The following is a 23,295-nucleotide window of genomic DNA, read 5'->3' as shown; positions in this document are numbered from 1 at the left end:
AAGGGGCTTGTTACTCAAGGGAACCTCTTGGTCTTCAGATTGATGAGGGAAAATTATTCTTGTCAGTGGAGAGTTGCAGAAACAGTTTTAGATCTTTTATGTCCGTTCTTTTGTTTTATGGCTCATGATTCTTGTAAGTGGTTAGTCTGAAGCAAGTTATTTTTATGGCTTCAAACACAAATATCTACACTTAATAACCATAGATGTGAAGTGTTGTGCTTTTTAACTGTGTCAGGCAACAGACTTAGGTGTACTGTTAATATATTTGTCTTCACTATGCGCTTCATTCCTGCCTATAAAGAGCATGGGACAGTATTTTCTGAGTAAACCAAAAACGATAAGAGACAAACTTCTGTCAGGATTAACTGGAAGGTAGTGCTTTGTCCAGATGACCTCTCAAAATCTATTCAGTGCTGCAGCCTTGGATAGTCTACTTGTCAAACTATTTTTGGTCTTTTAAGAGAAGAGCACTGAGATGCAGTTCATAAGCACTCATTGATTAGTCAGCATGTGGATTTTTAGGGCAGGGATTTCATATTTAGACAAGCCCGTGTTAGTTTCTGACATGTCATGAAGGTATTTCAGGAGTTCTTCTTCCTGTTGAAGGGAAGATGGAAGAATTACAACCAGTAGTAAAAAGTTTTCTCTGTATTTGTTTGGTTTATTTTTATTTTACTGTAAATAAATTCTGACCTCAAAATTTTGTGAGGCTTAGGCAAATATGGAAAAATTAGATCTTCTGAAAGCCCTTAACAGTCCTGTGAATGTTCCTATGCCAGGAGACAGAACTGGAGATATCTTTAGTATCTCTCATGTTGTAATAGTCAAAGTATAGTTGGTAACCATTGACTGTGTCCACATTACTAAATGTTTTGGAGCTGTACTTTTACACAGACATCACTGTATGTGAAAGCAAACCAGTCAGTCAGACTCTGCAATCTGTTTTATGTATGGAGGATACACAGAAAAGTTCACAGCTTGTTCTTTGCATAGCAGCCTGTGGTGCATAAGATCACCATATTCCTTCGCGTTAATGCTTTCTCATTTACCATCTGCAAGCAAGTAATTGCAAAGCTCAATGTCTTTAGCAAAAGACTTCTGACATGGAACAACTTCAACTTGATTGGTATTTACTAGCTGATGTATATAGCTTTAAAGTGGAAGGGGTTTATAATTTTGCTTAGTCACTGATACACAGAGTTTCAGAAACATTAGCGAAACAGTCCCATTATCTCACTACTGCTGAACCTGTTCATTCAGCAAGTTGTGGTATTTAGTCTCTGCAGATCTGTAAAAATCAGAAAACTTCTATTCAATGACCTAAGCAAGGGCTTAGGAGTCAAGCTTCAGACATCTATTTCAAAAGCCTTCCCTACAGTGCCAGTGCTTAGTTTCTTGGCAGGGTTTTATTTTATCTATGAAATTGAAAAATATTATTATTAAAATCAGACTTGATAACATTAGTTATGGATGTGACAAGCTCACAGAAGCCTTCAAGAGCTGAATCACATGCATCCCAATTGCTCTCAGACCTCCTACTCAGGGTTGTAATTTGTTCTGTCTGCTTGTTTATTTTATCACAAACTAGGTGTGCATCAGAAGAAATTAATGCATCCTCTCTGAGGCAGATGGGAACTCTATCACAGTCACAGCATGGCTGAGATAAGAAGCAACCTCTGAAGACCTTCTAGTCCCACCCCTCTGCTCAAAGCTGGGTCAGCTAGAAAAAGCTGCCCAAGACTATATCCAGTTAGATGTCAAAATCTCCAATATTAGCAATATCTTTTGTTCCACTAATAAAAAAGATTTAAAGTGACTTGAAATTTAAGCCAGAAACACAAAGTTAAAACATAAAAAACATTTGACTGTGTTTTTGCATATGGACATAATCAGTTTTGATTTATAAGCCCAGCTGAGCCTCACTGACTGTACTTGTTTAACTCAGATGCTGAATAGTTCTCACCAAAGCTGCTCTTGTCATCTTAATTTAAACAAGTATTTCTGATGGCCAGATGTTAAGGAGTTGTAAAAGTACCTTCTCTTCAACAATTAAAAGGATAGAACTTCAGAATAGTGTCTCCTATGACTAAAACATTGCGGTTATTAAAAATACAAATTCAAAGAGAATAGTTAGTAGTATTTTAAGGATGCCATATTGGCATGGAAAATGAAAATTGTGCTGTCCTTGCAAGACAGTAGAGCTGAGATAACTGTGCATGAACCAACTCAAGTGGTTTGACACTGTGTCCCAGGCCTAGGTCAGGCTGAAGGATGTGCCCAACCACGACCCCAGACAGGGTGAGACCCCCTTGGTTGGGAAGCTGCAGTGTGTGGCAGGTGGAGTGGTGGCTCAGGGTGCTGCCTCTGGTCCAGAGCATGTCAGTGTGTTCCTTCAGCCACAGAGCTGTGTCACACTGCACACAGCACCTTGTCCCATCTCTGCATGAGCTCCTTTTAACAGTTTGAAGTGGATGTAAGTCTTCACCTTATCTGTAAGGTTTGCAGCATGACCTGGGTCCAGGAGAGCTAAATATTTGTTCACCGTTTCAGGCAGAGGAATGTAGCTGACAGGTCCTTTACAGAGCTCTCTGCCAGAGCTCTCACACAGGTCTGGCTGGAGTTAGTCTTCCAAGGGAAATGCACTCAAAATCTGTAGGGTGGACTTCCCTGGGAGCTACTGCTATTGCAAATGTTATTGTCCTCTTATACCAGAAAGACTATTTCTCTGTTGTTGACACCTTAAACATTAAATATCTCCAAACTTTCCTCTAGGCTCAGACTTGCAAGTGAATGGGCCAGGTTGCTCCCAGACTTGGAGGTCGTCCATCTGCACAGCTTCCTGTGCTGTGCTCAGGTGTGCCCTGGGGTGCCAGGGTGCCCTGCCTTTATAGGATGAGTCTTTACTTTCTGGATGGTAAATCCCAGCCATGTTTACTTGATTGCATTATGCTAGTGAATATTTCAGGCTTTCAAACAGAGAGGTTTGGTGATGGGTCATGTAGTAGTGAAATACAAAGACTTCATGAAGAGAAAGAAATGACTGGATTTTAGTGAAGAGCCTTTAAGAGATATGCCTTGATATTCCTGCCGATTTTGTTCATTAAAGTGCAGACCAAACCAATGGGATCAATGCGTTCCAAAATCAGAGCAGCAGATGAATGGAGAAAAATAAGACATTGTTTGATAAATATAGATGTTACATGGGGATACAGACAAGAGGAAATGGAGATGTAGCTCATCCAACTTCTCATAAATTTTACATGCACTGGATGCCAGCTGGTTTCAGAGGGATTTGTGAGTGCTAGTGCATATCAAATATCAGGTCCACTTCACATCATTAGGGAAGGATAGTCCGGATGGGAGCAAAAGGGTGGAGAAGACCAGTTCATTAGGGAATGGTCATGTGGTAGCAGTGGTAGCATGGTTTAGTATTGGAAGCATATATACATCCCGAGGTTTGCATTTTATCCAGTGATAAATTGTACCAAGGTCCCTAATTAATGTCTTTAGATTTCCTCCCTCTCTTTGCTAAGGTACGACTGATATGTTTTTTGTTTATCTACCTGAAGAGATTAAACAAAGCATGTACAAGAAGAACAAATCTTTATTAGGATTTGATACAAAAAACCTTTTCTGAAGCACAATTGCAGCAGAGCAATTTTAATTAGTTTTCACAAATGCTTCCAATTAACACCCACAGTGTTTACTTTTTAGCTACAGAGAAGATTCACTCACATAGCAAATAAAAAAAGGAACTCTGACATAAGCTTCCATGTGCAGCTTAGCAAAAAGACTGAGAATAGCTTCTTGCTACGAGTTGGTGGTCTTTTTGCTTTTCAGAAAGTTATTTGCTTTCACTGCAAGTTTAGGGTTTTGGTTCTTTTGGATGGTAATAGAAAAAAGGAAAATACCCTCATGCCATATTTTTCAAAGAGATGAAATCTGCTATTTCTCTATGTTTAATCACCCTGGATTGTCTGTGGGAAAAGAGAGGAACACTGAGTAGTGTCCAATTTGTAGTATTTGAACTGTGACCGGTTTTTGTTTGCCTCTTCATGCAATTTGTCTTTCTATGTTTATGGCATTTAATGGAGTTTCTTATTTTCCTGGTCTGAGTTCCCTAATTGGAATTGCAGCATGTGCTTTAAGTTCTTCACAGGAGCTGCTATTGTAGCTCTGGCAGCAAACTCTGCTAGTTGCTTTGAGAACAACTTTCCAAGTAGCTCTTCTGAGGAGAGTATAAACCTCTTAGGTGGAATACTGTCTGGAATGCAAGTGGTGAGGGCATAAACCTGGGCTATCAAAGGCAAAGATTTGTATCATCATAAATGACATGTAATTATACCCAAATTTTAATAAGTATATATGGTGTTAGTTGGACTTTTTTTGGTGCTTTATAAACTGAAGCAACATTAAGCCAGTGGTAGTAGGGCAGTGAACATCAAGGCAGCATCTCCTTTGGTGTGATCAAATGAAATGCAACCTGCTGATCCCCTCATGGGTGAGGTGACAGTCTTGAGATCAAGGAGTCCAAAATGTCCATGTTATTTTGATCTATCTTGCCTTCTTCCAGTGTAGCATGGTGGCTATAATTGACATCTACAGTATGAGTAACAGAGAGTGAGAATTTGAGAAAATGCATGAGGCTCTCTGTGTGAACTTCATACACATTTATTAGTCTGACTTACAAAACACAGATGTTTTATGTTCACTTGCAGTTTGTTTGGGCCACTTAACACTTTCCAACATCTGTAGAATGGCCATGTTTGCTATGTAGAGTACAGTTCACACATTTGTAACTTATATCAAGGCAGATTTAGAAAGCAGGAGTGATGTGAGGGCTTTGGAGATGAAAAAGTCACATGCCTCAAGGAGCTTCTTGCTGTTCAGCTTTCTGAGGCACCCACATGTGCGGCTTTTAGAGCTTTGGAAAGATCACCAAAATTACTATGGAATAAATGCTGCTCAGGATTTTAAAGGTTTGGATATTAATTATAACTCTCAATCTACTCCCTTCTGGAGCAATCTCCTCCTGCGACATAATAATAAGAATATAGCTGTATAAACCCTCAAAGGTTAACCAAAATGAATTCCATACAGGAAAATGAGATCATTATGCAGTCTGGAGTTGTCAAGTGGCCTTCAGTGCAATATATTGAAATATGCAGAAAAGGTAGAAATTTAATGCTCATAGATGGAGAGAATTTAATCATGGAATTTCATTACAAATTTAGCTGTGCAGGAAGCGTTCTTTTGAAGATGCTAAAAGGTTTAAATCTGAGAAGGCAGACAGTAAGTATTCTGAAAAATGTGGATATACTGCAAATCATTGCAAATGAAAATCCACTCCAAGGAAATTAGCCTGTATCTGTGCAAAATCATTGTTCCCAATGAAAGGTCAAACAGGATCCTGGAAGAACTGGAGAGGAGATAGTAATTTCAGGCCTCTGAATCTCTGTCATAAATGGAGTCTGGTAGGTTTGCAGTGCCATAGACTTACATCATGGCTGGTTAAATGAGATACAGACGGTACTTAATGCTAACAGACCTTTGTAGAAAGATCTGGACAAGGCCTTAAAATTCCCAAGCAATCTTTTCTGTGAATGTCAAGATTCAGAAGTATAATGTGTATAAAAATAATAACATCAGTAAAAATTATGCTGGGAGCTCTTGACGAAGTCATTTAGATTTGCTGCATTTATTGAGAAAATGAAACTCTGAAAAATCTGATAGGGGAGGGCCTGGATAAAAATTCCCGTGCGTGTAGTTTTCCACATGAACAATCAGTTGGGCACATCCTGAGTTGTCCTTAATGGACAGTGACTGATGGATCCCAGGAGTGTCTCTGCTTTGACCACAGGTGTTGAGTTAAAGAGTTGCTTCAGATGGTAAATTTTGAAGTCAAGTGCTTAAATTGAATGACAAAAAAAAAAAGAAAGAAGGAAAGGAAACAAACCGAAGTTATTGTAAATTCTACCAGACAACAAATATTGATCTAACTTGGTGTAATATATCTAAATATTAATAAGAGGAACTGTAACTCAAGAATATTCTTTTGGACTCTTGTTTGCTTAATACTGAATGAAAAAAAATCAACATTAAGTAAAAAACTTTTCAATCTTTTTGTTAAGTTTAGGCATTGCCTTCACTTATGGGAATTTTCGTTAGAGAGGTCCCCCAAGGTGTAAGTGCCCTGCTGTGTTTTTTATTTCGGTCCATTTTCTGTGCCCCTTGCCCTCGGCCGCTCGGGTGCTGCGGGACCGGCTACGAGGCGGGAGCTGCAATCCCAGGCAGCGGGTCAGGAGCTGCTGCGGGACCGGCTCCGATTCAGGCGCTGCAATCCCAGGCAGCGGGTCAGGAGCTGCTGCGGGACAGGCTCCGATTCAGGAGCTGCAATCCCAGGCAGCGGGTCAGGAGCTGCTGCGGGACCGGCTCCGATTCAGGAGCTGCAATCCCAGGCAGCGGGTCAGGAGCTGCTGCGGGACCGGCTCCGAGGCAGGAGCTGCAATCCCAAGCAGCGAGTCAGGAACTGCTGCCTGTCTCCTCGTGGGTTTCCCAGCCAGTCCCAACCAGCTGTGCTTCTGCTGACCAGCGCAGAGCTTGACCTGGTAGCCCAGCCTGCCTTCTGCAGTCCGGAGCAGGAACTGTCCCTCGCTGGGAGTTCACCCACCTGCAGTGTAAAGCAGAAACTCGGCGCCTCCAGCTGCTCTCTAGGGTGTAAATCCAGGAGGGAGTGCTGGAATTGGTGCATTTCTTACTTCAGTGCAGTGAAAATACACTTTTACTGCTTATATTGTGAAAAAATATTGACACTACTGCAAGTTGTTTCTAGGGAGCAGAAAAGGCAAGGCTGGTGTGTGTTCTGTGTGCATGATTTAAGCAAGCAAGGTTTCCACCCTGCTGCGAGGCATGCTAATAGCCACATTAGCAAACTTCAGTTTTAAACTAACATCATACTCCCAATTGAGTAGGATTTAACCATATCTTTCCCAGATGCTGGCAGCAATACTGTTCCTGTGCTGTGAATTGAAAAGATATGATGAATTTCAGTTTCAAGTTATTGCCTGGGTTACTTTTAATCCCTCACCTTTTTTTTCTTTCTGAAAATGTAAGAATTGCTACTGCTGTCCCTCACATGTTTCTGATGTGAAAAGGCAGGGCATGAACTGAGCTTGTAATATAACAATTAACTCCTAAACATTTCTTTAAAACTCATTGATCAATTGTGATGAGAAGTTTTCTGTAATACCTGATTAAAGGCTTGTAATAGTTTGCTGCATGCTGATACATTTAATGTAAAGATACAAACACTGTGGTGTTGTGTCCTCTTAAGATTTAAAGTCTGGGCTTTTTAGGAAGCAATGGAGGATACAGTACTATAATAAGCAGTTTATTTGGCGATTATGTGGGTTGGATTTAGAGGTTTTCCACTGCTACCAAATGGCACAGTCCCAGCACTGTGTTGCTCCTAAGGAGTAAGCAAATATGCTGGGAAAGCAGCAAGCCAGAATTTGTTGCTTTAATTTGAAAATGTTCATAGTTGATTCTTCCAAAAAAAGCAGTTTCTATCTTTAGATGGAAACAAATCCTGCAGTTCTCATGGTATTCAGACCAAATAATTTCTGATTTGAATGGGGGCTTTACAGGAGCTAAAAAACTATTTTGATTTTATCTGTATTTTTAGATGTTTCAAAAATGAGAAGTTGTAATTCCAAGGTATTCAAATGATGTGAATTAAAAGTAGCACAGTAGACACCTACCAGCTTGTCCCAAATGAACTTGGCAGTTATCAGTGAGGTGACATTTCTTGTAGGTTGTAGTGGGAGTGCACACTGAAGGCTGTTCTTAGTTTGCTTGGTAGGTGATGGGCAAGGTCCTGCTCCTTTTCCTTCTGCCAGGTTAGCAGATTTTGGTGGATGTGCCAGGTAATACATTGTGTTCAGCAGAATTTTTCAAGACTACATGATATAATAAGAGGGCATGTGAGAGCTAACTTTGACAGGGGCTGATTATAACTTACACTTCCTACGACATCATGTGTGATGTTCCATTCAGGATCTGCACACGTAATAGTGATTTCTGGAAAGTTCTCATTGACTTCAGTGATACCATTAATTCATCATATAAAATTGTTACTTGTAAGGGGTGTTTTCTGATCTACCCTTGTTTGCATTGCCAGCGACATGTTAACTATTAGAATAATGAACAAAAATTGCACGTATTGGTACAATTTGCTTTTATTGTTCTTCTGAGAAACATCTCTGCTGATATAAAACCAAATCCTTTTTGTGTACTAATCCCATCTGTTGAGAAGAGCCCTCCTGCCCAGGCAGGCTGTATTTCTCCTTGCTGTGCTGGGTGCTGAATTGCTGCTCTTCCTGTGGTGAACTGCATTCTTCTGCTGGTGACAGTCCACCTTCAAAAGGAGAACATGACGGGTCACACACAACATGATCACAGGTAGTCAAGAAATCAATCCTTCTGACCTGGAATATGGACAGAACGTGTTGTGTCTGATGTGTAAGAATTGTCTGGTAGAAAAAGACTCATTAATTCAAAATAGCTGGTAACTCTACATTTTGTTTTAAAAATCAAAAAAAAAAACAGAAATCACCACAAACTAGTGTTCCTGCTGTCCTGACCCTCAAGGAGACACTCATTGTACCATCAGGTTTCATGCATGCTAGCTACTGGTTTGCTTCCAAGGAAGTAATTCTGTGCAGAAAATACAGAGTTAGATTCTAATTTCTGATATAAAGTAATACTTTATTAAAAATTAATGTGCATGCAAAGCTAAGTCTTATCTATTAAAACCAAAACCTGCCTTTTAATGCTTTCTGGCATTCTTTTAAATAACTATTTAATACTGAATGTTACTTCATATTTTTTACTTGGGCCTGCTTTGAGTCAAGGACTGGATTGCAGAGGTCCCCTTCAAGCCAGAAATATTCTGTGATTTGCTTTCTGTTTCCTCTTCTTTTTATGGTCCTGTTCTCAGCTGTTAGAGAAGAGTTTGATCCAGAGAGGAATATTAGCAGCTCTGTTTCATACAGTTCTAGCTGCATATTTGCATATTCCATTTTTAATGCAACTTATGTGACTAATTTCCTCTGAATCCACTCCAGAAATAAAGTAGTTACACTTGGACTATTGAGTTTTAATTGGCACTTTCTTTTTCTATATGAATCTGTTATCATAACACGAACTGCTATGCTTTTTCTTGGAGTCATGATTATTTATCAAGTTTACAGTACAGCGAGCAGCTTGCTGCATCTTTTGGTTATAGAAATACAGAGATTTCTAATGTGCTCTTTAGATTGTGTTTTTCTTGATTTATACAGTCTGATCTGGCTCTGTTCAGGCACTTAGTTTCTTTTTCTGAATAGTAATTTTTTTGTTCCATACACATCCAAGAAATAGGTTAGAATTAAATGCTTTACGTTGGGGGAAAAAAAAAGGTGCCACTAGGATTACTGGAAACAGCCACTATCCAGCTGGGACTAGAATGCATTTCTCAGGCACTTCTCTTTAACATTTAAAGGTCATTTTACAGATGGATCCAGGAACATCAAGAAATGAAATTATGAACTTGGAATTTTGGCCAAGGTTATTTCAGCAGTGTATTATATCACTGTGTCAACTCTAATGCACAGTCTTGGTGCTTGTATGCGTCTCACTTTGTGGCCCCTTTCTAAAATGATGGTATCCAAATAAACTTCAGACCTCGTTCTTGCATCAGATGTGACACGAATACCCGTGTTCCTGGCCAGGTTTAGTGGTCACATTACGGGCCATGATCTGTCCAGTAACAGCCCCTAAACAGCTGAAGCAATGACACACTGCAAACTGGTGCGGGATAGAGTTCCTGCTGAGATGAGTTCAACCACCCAGCAATCCGTACATTGAGAGGAATAATTAAGTTTACATAATTACAGGTCTGCGTTTAAAGGTATTTTGAAATTTAGACACCTTTGTGTTGAAAGGATGAGGTGTTGCCATGAAGGGGTGTGGAGCAGCCTCTGTTGCTCTGCTGTTCGTGTGGCTGTTGGCAGCGCTTGCAAAGCGCCCCTTCCACGTTGTGGTAGTTTTTGGCTTTAGTCTCAGCTAGGCCTCAATTCAGCAGGCCCAGAGGATGGGACATAGATCAGAAGGGACAAACATCACCTGACTTAAGCAACCAGAGAGGTATTTCATATCATCTGACATCATCAAGAGGTATAAAAAGAGAGGGAGGTGGATCTTCTGTCTCTTTTGCTCTTTGCCTCAGCCCCGTGAGGACGCCCTGCCTGCCCTGCTGAGATTGGGCCTTGCTGCCATCCCCACCATGTTATCCAGAGAGGGGAACATTTTCTTGTTAATTTTCCTCCTCTTGCTGGGAGTTTTCTCTGGAAGAGAAACTTTTGGGAGGTTTTGTGGGGTTTGGGTGGTTGGAATCTGTGTTACTTGGTTGGGTGACTTGGTAGTTGGTAGTGGTGGTTTGGGTTTTTTCCTCACATTTGTATAAATATGTATTATATCATATTCTGTTTTTAATTGTCTTTCTTTGGATAATATAAAAAGCTTGCTATTTTGGATTTGGGGTTTTTTGTTTGGTTTTTTCCCCTCCTCTTCCCTTGTGGCGGGATGGACACGGTTCTTTCTCTCTGTGTTGGGCAGTTGGCATTTTGCCAGCTCAACCCAACACACACGTTTAGTTCCTGTCTGCATGTTCATGGTTACAAAGAATTACACGCCCAACTGGCAATCTAAGAGAAGACATTTTGCACTTCTGTTAGTAGTCCTGCCTTGCTGCATTAAAGAGCTGGAAGGGATGTTTACCTGAGAGAAAATTTATTTTCTTTTCCTCTCTTAGTGTTAACGTTTACCTTTAGTAAGCTCTACTCTGTGCTCAGAGATAAGCATGTGAGTCTGCCCCTCTGTTAGAGCAGTAGAGAGCAGTGTTCAATTCCTTTGTTGCAATGCATTTCTGTTGACATTAGCAAGATCTCCAGATACCAGCTGCCTCTTCATCCTGACACACAGTGAAGTGGATGAGCTCTTGCACCTGCACAGAGTTCTCAGGGCTCCACATGGGCCATGACTCAAACTGAAGAATCTCAGCCTTAGAAAAATCATGCAGTGGTTAATGTGCAGCTTCAGGACTTGGGAGTTCCAGGGTTTTATCTCCCTTTCTGTAACTTCTGGTGTGACCTTGCAGATTCATATGGCATCTCAATTTATCTCTCTTGAAAAGTGTTGTGAGACTCAGCTGCTAGAATGTGGGGTCACTGTTACTAATGATGGGATGCACCTTAGGACTGGAATTGAGTACTGTCTTTGAAGAACCTTCAATAAATAATAGAAGGGAAATAAAAGAGATTTACATCCTTTATAATGAAGACATTACCTCAAGAGAGTAGTACTAACAAAAAATAACAGATGTAATATTTTCTTTTTCAGTATCCCCCTCCTCCATAACACAGTGCTCACCAGTCAGAGTTTCCAAATAATAATTTTTGTAGTTTTTTCTGTACTACTGTGATTTATTAAGATGCAGCAATATTTCTAAGTTAGACTGAATGATCTGGAGGGTGGTATCCCATTTTCATGGCTGGGATTGGAACTGTGCATCATTTAGGTAAAAAACAAAATGAACCCAAGCAGTGAATGTGTCTGTTAGATGGTTCAAGGAACAGTTGTTGGCACAGATCTCTTCTGCAAAGCCTGTTTTGTGTTGGGAGCTGTGTGAGTTTACTGATTGCTGGTTTGAAGTGGAATTGTTTGCTGGTATGTTATTGTTGTGCTGTCAGATTCCCAGGACCTTACAAGAGGATTCAGTGAAATGTCCATCTAAGTTCTTTCCATGCATAAACATGATGTTTGTGAAGAACTCAAGAATGAACCAAAGCAGCCCCCATCAAACCCTTTGACAGCAAAATGTGTGCTTCCCACTGCTCTGTACTAGATTGTCCTGGGCAATTGAAAGAGTCTGTCCATGTGTAGGGGCTGAGAGGGGAAATGTGCTGTTATTTTTCTGCCTTTGTTGTGAGAGAAGAGTGCTGTTCATGTGGTAAAGAAACCCTTGGCTTTTACTGCAAGTTGTGAGCTGGAATGAATTGTAGGCTTCATTTATCTGAATAGACCTGAGAAGGTTTGACAGCAGCTGAGACTTTGCCTTGCTGAATGCAAAGGTTGTGACTATGAAAGTTCATTACGTTCTCTGGCTTTACATGTGGAGAGCCTGAACTTCTGAGATTAGATTATGCATCTCTGTCAACAGCCCAAGTTAGGTACAGTAATGGAGGAGAAGGGCTGTACTGCTTTTCTGGTTTTGAGTCTGTCCAGATCAATTCCTTGCATCACGTTGGTAATTTCCCTTGGGTGGTTTATCTTGTTACCAGATAACATGAGGTTATTAAATACGTGTGCACAGCAAGCCCTCCTTATCTGCTCATGCATTGTTACCTTCTGCTGCAAACATTCTCTATACACATGTGCATTACAAATGACATGCCTCTATCTGGTTATAAATATTTTCCATTTGGAATTATCTGCTTCTGCTACAGAGATGAGAGGTGATCACTTGAGCATGAAAGATAAGGGATCAGAGGTAACGAAAATAAAAATGATGAGGCACAGAGCTGCATACGAAATAAGTGACATAATCCAGTGTACAGCCCTATTAGATAAAGTGCAGCCAACAGGTTCTCTTCCATGCCTAGCTGCTGCCATGGATCCAAGTTATTACATGAATTCAGGTTGGTTGCCTACAGAGGAACTGAGAGGGAAGAGCGGAGTGGGTCTGCAGCAAACCTGTTATAACAGGCTTTCTTTGCCAGAACCTAAGTTGGCTATGCTAATACATTCTGTTTTTCTAAAGGCTATAAAATTGTTACTGGAAGAATGGAAAAGCAGCTCTTCTGGTTCCAAATGCTTTAGGCCACAAAAAAATCAGGTAAAGAAAATGGAAAAATCGTGGTTTAACATTAATTGGCTTGTATGAGTTTTGTCTTTTTGCCAGTTTCCTGGTCTTTCATGCAGAAGCAAGATGTACCTGACGAGACAGATGCTCCCAGTATGGCAGCAGCCTCATGGTGAACTGCCTTCTTATGCTGTGCCAGGTGGCTGTTTTGCCTTCGTGCAGGGCAGTGGATCCTGTTCGGACCTGCTGCACAGGTTCAGGAAGGCTCTGGGATCCTTGCCAGAAGCAAACTGACTGGAGGGTCTCTTGGCTCCAAACCCAGGAATTGGCTCCACTGTATTCTTGCAGCTGCTGTAACAATTTGCCTTTAAAAGTGTCCTTTATGATCTAAGAAAATATCCAGCACTCTTCTTTACCTTGGGACCAGAGTGTGCCTTCTAGGCAGCTCAATGAACACACACAGCTGGAGCATAAAAATAATGAATTGGCAGGATTTTATGCCTTTCATATAATGTATCAATCCACAATTTCTGGCACAGGGAGGCCAGTTGTTAACTTATACCCTATTCTGTATTGAAAAGTAATTCCCTTCACAGTAAAAGAAGCCATGTTTGTGCCAAGTGCTAAGGTTAAAGAGGGACATGGTAATGCCTGGGCCTTTGACAGGAAAATAAATTTTTCCCTAAAGGTAAAAGCACAAGGTTTGCAGAGATGGGAGCAACATCCAGCATACATTCTGCTGTGCCAGTCAGCAGGGACTTTTAGGCTTTAGAAAATGCAGTGTGTTCTGAGTGCTTTTATTTATTTATTTGTTTGTTTGTTGTTTTAGCTCTGTTGGCAAACCTACAGCTAAGAACAGTTTTGAAAACTCAGTAAAATGCATCTGTCTCAGCAAAGCATGAGTGTGGGGCTTCATAAATGTAGTTGTTCCAAGAGATGTGAGGACTCACTTAAACACAGAGTGGGAGTACATTAAAGCGTGCAAGTTACTGAAAGTGAGGCTTTGTTGGGAGTTCTTTAAGCTCCTTCTCTGTGACTGTGAGACAGTAATTTGTTATTTATGACAATGTTCTTTGCATCAATAACTTTGAAATTTGAAGTCTGTGGACAAATCCACAGCTTCTGTAGGGCACTGGTGTAAGGGGCTAAGGCACCTTATATCACTGAGCACTGAGCCTGGTAACTTCTCTGTTTAGGGAGGACATAGGCTTACAAAATCAGGCACTTTGCGTGTGGCTGGATGAAGATCATGATCTCCACCTACATGCCACTGACTGATGGTTTTCCTCCTAGGGAGCTCACTGGGATACATGTGAGAAATCTTTTCCATATCATATGGCCTGCTGCAGCCTCCAGCATTCAGAGGCAGGACTGTGGTCCAAGTCACCCCTCTGAGCTGGGACTGGCCACACAGGCCAAATAAAGCTGCAGTGTTGCAAGGAGAGCAGTTGCATTGCCAGGGCATCTCTCAAGGAGCCATTCTGTCAGCCCCTGTCCTGAAAGGAGAATTGCTTGTGAAGGGATTTTGTCAGCTAAATGGTGCCTTCCCATACAATATCTGTAGCTGTGGGGTGACTGATGCCTTCTGACTCCTTATGCTCCTTGTTCCATCCTACCCTGCTTCTGCTGCTTCCTAAGAAGGCAAAGTTGCACGAAGTCTTCAGCTCTGCTTTGTCATGCTGAATAGGGAAACTTGACAAACAAAATCTTTGTGGATTTGCTAAAAACAAACAAACAACCTCTTAGAAGCATTTGAACTTAATTATGTTAATATTAAACATAATTATGGCACGTTAATTATGTTTTCTACATTTATGAGGAGAGTTATGCTGTGCTCTCCAGACATCTGTACCATATAGAGACAGGTGGTAGAGCACAACATTGCCAAGTGCCAGATCGGCACCATTTCCCCATTCCATTTATGGCTGCTCTTTCACTCCAACTGCAGATACTCATTCAGCTTAGTCAAATTGAGTCCTTATATGAGAGAGTCTGTGCTGAAAGGCAAATGCATCTATCTTTATAAGCCTGTTTGTTTCCATAATTAGACTCTGAATCAACAGTGTATTGAAGATGACACATTTGCTTATTCCCTTTCTTCTCCCCATGGTGGCATAAAGCAGTGAAGCACAATAATTAATGAAAAAGGCTGTTTATTATTCAGGCAACATATCTTGAAGTGTTAAAAAACAGAACATGGGTTAAAATGATACTGCTGAAGACTATCAGTTCCATCACAAAGTGCGTGATTAGTTCTGAGGGGGGAGTCCCATCATTCAGGCCAGCTGGACAGGGTGCTCTCAAACTGTCAAACACAATTGAACTCAGATTTCTTATGTAAAAGTCAGAAAAAATGTGGAATGCATAAAAAAAACTGACTCAAGTATTTTGCTAGGGCATCTTTTAAGTTCTTCCCAAAATAGTGACTTTTTAAACTTCATTTACATGTCTGCTCTGTCCTATGGCTGAGTGAAAATGATCCATTTTTTTAGTAGCCTCATCTTTTCTTCTGGGTGAGTGTGCCCAGTAGGTTTTGTAAGACAAAGGGTGCACATAATGCTCTGCTCAGCACTCTGCTTTTGCACAGCAAGGTTGATCTGTTTTAAATAACAAAGGCCAGAAAGTGCCTGACTGCAAAATACTGCTCTGTCTCCTGTGGACATGCTACAGAGCAACTCACTGCCTGTGGGCCGTGTTGGAGATTAGGTGAAGTGCAGCACTTTACCTCCTGAGGCTGATACTGAGGACCAGGGCAAGATTCCTCCACACTGACTGACCACAGTGACACCTCCCAGGTTCCCCTGAGACTCTCTCAGGCCATTCACTTCCTTTGCAAAAAGCTTCAGTGTAACCAGAAAATTGGGAGTGTGTACTGCCCAGTAAATGTTACAGCTGTAATGTGCGCACTGAAGTCATGGCAAGCCAAGAGTTGGTTTCTGTTAATTTCCACCTGATCCCACACTACACCTGGCTGTGAAAAATATTCTGCGCTTACTCAAGCTTTTAAAGTCAGTCCATGTTAGGAAAAGTATATGATGGGAGGAAGAACAGCACACTTACTGAAACAAAGTGATTGAGAGAACAATGACTCTATCAAGGCTCCTGATTTCTGAGTCCTTGATTGGAGCCTGTTTTCCTTTCACATATTTTCTACTCAGTGGTGATGCTGCATTGTTGTGGCAAATAAAGCTTCCTGGTATTGCAAAGCTATGAACAGCCACTTACACTGAGAGCAAAGCTTTGATCTTCATGTTTGAAAGTCACCCTCCACAATGTTACATTTTGAGAATAGAGAAGTGTTTTGCGCTATTTTTAGGTGGGCACAATTTCAGTACTGTAAATGCCTTATTTTGAATTTGAAGTGCTGTTAGCTTGGGGTTGGTGTGATAGTTTTATGCTTGCTGCAAATCTCTGTGTGTTAGGGGATGAACAATAAGAACATGTGGCTTGGCACAAGCATGGTAGAAACAAGTATGTTTTTCTGACTTTATAAAGGAGGAAAAGTGTATTGATCAATAAGCAGCAAATGTAATACAAAGTAGAATAGTTTTCTGTGCTATGTGTGTGTGGCTCTTACTGTTCAAGCTATGCAGTCATAGACAAACTGAATAGATATTGACAATATAATGTGTAAACTTCTAGGAATATATCCAATCAATTCCTAAAATATAACTGGAGTTTAAAGTACTGTGATGGATAGGTCAACAGACTATTCTTTTTAATTCTTGTTTTTATGACAAGCTATAATTATGAGCACTTTTCTTTGATATTCTCTCACTTCCATGCAGAGTTCATTTTCACAAAGGTGTGTGGCATGCACAGCCCTGCAATGCCTGTGGAACCAGCTGCACAGGCATCACACCTGGTGGCTGTCTGGGAGTCTTTCAAAGAAGGATGAATTTAAAGAGTCTTTGTACTTGCCCGTCCTGTCCTTTCCTCCATACCCTCACAGAATTAGGTCACTGAGTTCATTTGGATTGTAACAGTCTTGGGTCAGATGACCACTTGTGAAACAGTTTAGTTAATCTACCTCAGCTTAAAGAGGACCATCCACCTCCTTTCCAAGGATGAACATTTATGTGTCTAATAAAGTGTACTTGGCTTGTAATTTTCTGTTGCACACACCATTCTAGGGTGTGTGTTCTCCAGCTCTCTTTGAGGTGATCAGTTCCCACAGTGGATGGTTGATCCTTTGGGAAGCCACCTGGGCTCAGTGCAGAGATGTCACCTGGCATGTAGCTGGGAACAGATTACACTGCCAACATGCAATAAACAGAAGAGAAAGTCTCATTGGTTGGGTTTAAAAGACAAACCCAGTTGTATTTTATTGGGAAGCAATTTGTGTCAGCCAACATGACAGAATTTGTACTCCCCCCAGCTCACCACTGACCACAGGGGTGCTGCTCCTTCCTCTGCTGGGCACTGATGCCATCCCTTGTCTGATTCAGCCTCCCCTCTGCTCAGTGCCCCAGGGATTTAGGCCTAATGCAGAAAAAAATAAAACTCCTGTTCTTTAGGGCTTGAAGCCTAAATAGGCTGCAAAGGAAGAAATAAGCATGGTGATTCCATTTTGCAGGTGGAGAATTGATTATGGAGAAGTTAAGTGGTGTGCTCAATATTTCACAGAAAGGACTAGGCAGCATTGAGCTTTTAATGCAGATTTGATGATACCCAGCTTAACATTGTAGCCACAGGAGCATTACTCTGCAAAGACATCCCTCAGTTTGTAGAGAGATTTGGAAGAAAGGGAACTTAATGGCACCAAGGGAATTCTAAGTGGTACCATAACATGAATAAACACAGCAATGCTTATGAAGAATAGCAGTGAAGAGTGTTTCCAGTTAATAAAAATAGTGAATAGCATATTTCAACTGTACATACTGTATTTTCTCATGCAGTGGTCTTTAAACCAGAGCAATAATAGCTGTTGATTCAAAATTTATTATATTTTAGTTAGGAATGATTCTCCTCCAGTACTCTTGCTGGTCTTTGTTCTGCTGAGAAAAGAGCAGAATCATGGAATTTTTTAGTAGAGACTTTATAAAAGAGTTGTCAAAGTTCAGAATGAAAAATGGAAAGAGGAAAAAGAATTAATTTTATTTTTCTTGAAATATTGGTCGAGAAACTTCATGGAGAATACTTGGGCATATATTTTTTTTTTCTGGAAATACAAGATAGTTATCCTGTTTGTTGTTACAGTAACATAATATGCACTTAATGTAGCTATGGCACTTTAGTTTGTGGCATGTTAGTGTTAAACAGTGCCAGGATAATGATGTCAGTCATGTAGGCTAAATCTGAAACTTTTTGGTCCTTCTGCTTTTTGTTTGCCTCCTTCTAGACTATTTGAGAATCCTCAGTAGTTGTGTGAAGATGGCCCCTGCTTTGCTGAAAGAACAGATTTTTACATGTTGTTGAGATGGTACTTGTTTTCAACATCGAATTCTTTGCTTTCTACAGAGGAACTGAAGGAGAAGCTGCAGAAGTATGTTGATGAAGTGAATGCCCACAAGCCTGGCTTCATTAAGGTGGTGCGACACAGCAAGCAGGAGGGGCTGATCCGGTCACGCGTGAGCGGCTGGAGAGTCGCCACAGCACCCGTGGTCGCCCTCTTTGATGCCCATGTGGAGTTCAACGTGGGGTGGTATGTGTCTCCTTGATTTTTTCTGACCCAGAGACCTTTTCCAAGAACAGGTTATAAATTCCTGAGTGGCATTTCTCTTGCATATAGAGGGTGAGTTAGCATTCTGATCTATTTAATGGAAATTCAGACACAATCATTGACAGGAGCATGAAAAATGTGTTTGTGCTGTGTAATATGATCTAGATCCATTTTTATGGTTTGAGTTATCTGCTCATCTAATAACAGTGTATTAAAATGATATTGGAAAACTGCACATTAAAAACCTCCTCCAATAATGTAGCCCATTGCCCGTGAGGTCAAATTTATCTACTTTTCATTAAAAATATTACATTTCTTTTATGTTTTGCAGTGTAAACAAAGTGTTGTTTTGGCACTGAGGTTGCCACTGTGCAAAAATGGACATAACTGAAATAATGTATTTTATATTTGTTCAGTCTGAATTTAATATCTCCATTGCTTCTTAAGTAAAAATGATGTTAAAAAGGCAGGAGATTCTGTCCCTAGGATAGATCTATTATTAACTCAGATCTTGATGTCCTTGATAATATTGAGAGCCTAAAGTTATTGTTACTTGCTAGCAAGGGTATAAATGCTCTGTGATATGCAGATACTCATTTCTTCCATCCACCAGCTGACATCAAGGTTAACTATAGGGCATCCCAGAGAAAATATTGCAGTGTCTTATTTTGTGGCAGATCCTGCACTGTCAAAACTCCATCTCAGAGGAAAGGGAGCTCTGAATGGGTAACAGCTTCAGACTTGCCCCTTCTGAACTATACAGCATAAACTGCTGTTTGGGGGATGGACTAAATGATCTGTAAAGACCCCTTCCAACCCAAACTATTCCATGATTTCCAACACTGCTATGCTTTTACTCATGTGATCTTAACACTTTTACTTTTTTTCCTAGGGCCGAACCAGTGCTCACTAGGATAAAAGAAAACAGGAAAAGAGTAATTTCTCCATCATTTGATAACATTAAATATGATAATTTCGAAATAGAGGAATACCCCCTCTCAGCACAGGGGTTTGACTGGGAGCTGTGGTGCCGATACCTGAACCCTCCTAAGTCCTGGTGGAAACTGGAGAACACAACTGCGCCAATAAGGTAACTGTGGCCTGGATTAGTGTGTCACTGGCAATGCTCACAGGTGCTGAGTGGGCTCAGCTATGTCATGGGTTTTACTGACTGTAGTATTAAATTAATTGCATATCCTTGAGCTGCCCTCTTCAGCTTTTGTCCTTGAACCCTGGACAGTCATCAAGAAAACCCTTGTTTTCCGCAGAACCTCAAATAGCAGTGGCAGCTCAGTGGGGTCATCACTACACACCAGTTTACAGGAAGTTAGTGTTAAGGGTATTTTTCATCCAATCATTCTGTCCTTTCTGGCAGGCACTTTTCTCAGGAGCTGTCAGCTTAAACACTCTGACCTGCACTGCCTTATGTGCTGGGCATTAGAACAGGAGCTAGAATTGGAAAGTAGGAGATAAAAATTAACAGGTTTGCCACAGACATATGTAAAAAGCTGTGATAATTTCCACATCATTAGAAATGGTTATCAGTGTTAATGAACTCTGTTAAAGGTATAAAAATATTTCTATGAGGACAGGACGAGAGAATTAGGGTTGTTCAGCCTGGAGAAGAAAATTCTCCAGGGAGATTTATAGCACTTTTCATTACCAAAAGACGGTACCAAGAGAGCTGGTAAGGGACTTTTGACAAAGGCAGGTAATGATAGAACCAGGGGGAATGGCTTTAAATGGAAAGAGCACAGATTAGATTTTAGGAAGAAGTTCTTTGCTTTTTTGTGGGGGAGGTGAGGCACTGAAACAGGTTGTTCAGAGAAGTTGTGGATGCTCCATCCCTGGAAGTGTCAAGGCCAGGTTGGATGGAGCTCTGAGCAACCTGATCTAGTTGAAGGTGTACCTGCCCATGGCAGGGTATTGGAACTAGATGGTTTTTAAGGTCACCTCCAGTCCAAACCATTCTATGATTAATTACATAGATTTTTTTTATTATAGTGACTTTTAAAATTAGCAGTATTTAAACACAGAATAAAGAGGAAATCTACTTTTGAATTTTACCTCTATACTCTGGTTTCTTATGTGAATTGGGGAGTGAATGTGCAAGTGTCTTATGTCATAAAAATAACTTTTGAACTGATGTTAACTGCTTTTTCTTCATTAATAAATACATCAGAAACAGTCTTTCATTGTTATAAAGTGGGTACTATAGCACTTAAAGGCACAAATACATAGATTTCTGTAGAATCGTACAATCTGTGACTGACATCCTATAATCTGTTTGAAAGCAGATGTCTACACTTACTATTGCTTGAGTGTTCCTGATGATTTCCCCTGTACTGCTAATTAATATCCTGTTGTTACCCGAGTGCCTGGTATCGGCATAATAATCAGAAATGACATTTTTATTTCTTGCTGTTGTGGATTATAGGGTAGGAGAAAAATGAAAAGGCCAAATGACTGTTCTCTTCTCCACTGCATCTCATAAAGGTGAAATTGTAGTCTCTGTGCCTGTACTCTTATCTCATTAAGATTGGCTCTGTGCAGTAAAAGTGGTTGGTTCAGCTCAGGACAGAAGTAGAGCCTACTGATTCAGTAAAGATATGTGACAAGTTTAGATCTGGCCCAGGACCATGAAGTAATGGTGCAGTTTGCAGGAAAGGTCACACAGTTCTTGGTTCTGTATTAAAAAAACCTTATCTGGATGGTCTTATTCAAGACATAATATCTTTTTGGTTTTACATAAGCTTATAGACACAAGTTTCCTTAGATCTAGACGAACCCAGATTCTGGCTGAACACACAGAACTGCATCACTGCCTGCCCTTTGTGATTATCACAGACAAGGAACCTGAGGATTTAGCAGGGACCAAGACCAGAATGGCTGGTGCCTCAGAAACAAAATTGGGACTCCTGATACTGATATTTTTGGCACTGAAATTCTGCCTGCTTTAGTGAATATGTATGTGCAATAATTTTGAGACTATTTTTCTTCAATGGCACTTACTTCACTTTAGAATTAAGAATATTAGGAGGCAATGCTAGATAAATCTGTTTGAGAAATACCTCCCTAAGAATCAGTTTTGATACACCATTTTACTCAGCAATGATAAATATAATCTATATCTGAATAATAATAATATTGTTGATAATCTATCTGCTAATTTTGGTTGCTGCTGGTTTATTCTTCCAGAAGTCCTGCTTTGATTGGATGCTTCATAGTAGATAGAGAATACTTCCAAGAGATTGGATTACTGGATGAAGGCATGGAAGTATATGGAGGAGAGAATGTGGAGCTTGGAATCAGGGTAAGGAACACAATTAGCCAACAGGGGTGGCTTACATTCAAGATATAGCTTGCTTCTTATTACAGCAGGAAAATCAGTCAGAAGTGTATGGATGATGGCATGCAAAGGAGATTGACAGCTCTGCAGACATGTGAATTTAGTATTTGACAAGGGCGGGGGAGAAAAAAAAGAGCAAAAGCTCCTGTATCTTTTTAAAGAACTTAATGTGGGACAAGGATAGAACTACACATTTAGGATTATTCTTTCATTGAAGTAACAATGCTTACCTGTGATGCCAGACTCTGTAAGGATGAAAGGCTTGTCTAGATTACTTGGCTTGTTTAAATTAGGAAAATCACAGTGGAGCAAAGTGGAATATAGAGGCAGTTATGCTGCCTTCCAGAGGGAAGGGAATTAAGATATTCATAAAGTGCATAAGGGGATATGTATTATTTTTCCATCATATGCTCTTCACATATTTAGTATATTCAATACCATGTGTGATTTGTGTACTTTATCTCTTCACAACTAAATACCAATCTAAAAATACAGTGCTGTTCTGCTTGAGACTCTCTCAGGTTTTTTATACAAGACAAATTCTTAGATAGATAGGTGGTAATGAAAAATGGTGTGGTGTGTGTTATAAAACTAAATTCTAAACCCTGCTATGAAACATTAGTGGAAGCTGACATTGTATTTTGTGCCATTTCATTGCCAGAATAAAAGCATACTGCTGTACAATTGAAAATAAAAGGGAACCTATTTTAAGAATATAGAATTCTCTGCTGAGACTGCAAGGTATAAGAAAAAATACTAATTTTTACTTAGGGTTTCTTGAAATTCTTTTTTTTCTGCCTGTCAGAGATAAAGTGTTATTTCAGCAAGAGTGAAGCACGGATCCCCTTTCAGTTACATTAGAGCACTTTTTTAAGGAAAGAGAGAGAACTGCAAAACTGCTTCTCTTAAAAACACCATTCTCCTTGCTATGAGGGCCAGAGAGCTGCACTGTATTCCCAAACCCTTGTTTTGCAGCTCAGTGTTGCGATGAGTTAAAAATTAGTGTCACTTTGATTTTTCTGTTCTTTTTTCAACTGACAAAGCTGTTGCCTCCTCGTGGGTGCGAGGAGTTTTCTCTTGGTTTGCTCATGAGATGGATGCTCTCTGGTCTGCTGTACTTAGCCTTGCAGATGCTGATTGGGAAGAATATGTTGATAGACAAGACCAGGGAGAGACAAATCTCTGCATAATTGAAACTTTGGAGTAGACTGGATCACTGGAATAAGGTCTGACACTGCTCTGATTTCCTCATGGCTTCTTGTCTGTCTCTAGGGAAGCAGTGCCTGACCTACATAGAATACTTTCATCTGTAACAGATTGTAGTGTGCAAGGTAGCATAATATATGCTCCTTTATCTGACTTTATCCTGGCTTGGATCTGTGT

General features: G+C 40.3%; 1 protein-coding gene across 2 annotated transcripts in view; it reads left to right on the top strand.

Annotated features, from left to right (window-relative positions):
* Positions 1 to 23,295, top strand: part of GALNT18 (polypeptide N-acetylgalactosaminyltransferase 18) — a 226,617-nt gene that overhangs the window by 134,233 nt on the left and 69,089 nt on the right. For both annotated transcript variants that reach the window (XM_071558981.1, XM_071558979.1), the window contains exons 5-7: positions 18,362 to 18,545; positions 19,456 to 19,653; positions 21,762 to 21,876. In XM_071558981.1, coding sequence (XP_071415082.1) covers positions 18,362 to 18,545; positions 19,456 to 19,653; positions 21,762 to 21,876 — 497 coding nt within the window. The remainder of the gene's footprint in view (positions 1 to 18,361; positions 18,546 to 19,455; positions 19,654 to 21,761; positions 21,877 to 23,295) is intronic.

The sequence above is a fragment of the Pithys albifrons genome, chromosome 6 (genome assembly GCF_047495875.1).
Source record: "Pithys albifrons albifrons isolate INPA30051 chromosome 6, PitAlb_v1, whole genome shotgun sequence".
Lineage (NCBI taxonomy): Eukaryota > Metazoa > Chordata > Aves > Passeriformes > Thamnophilidae > Pithys > Pithys albifrons.
This window is presented reverse-complemented; position numbering and strand designations above follow the sequence as displayed.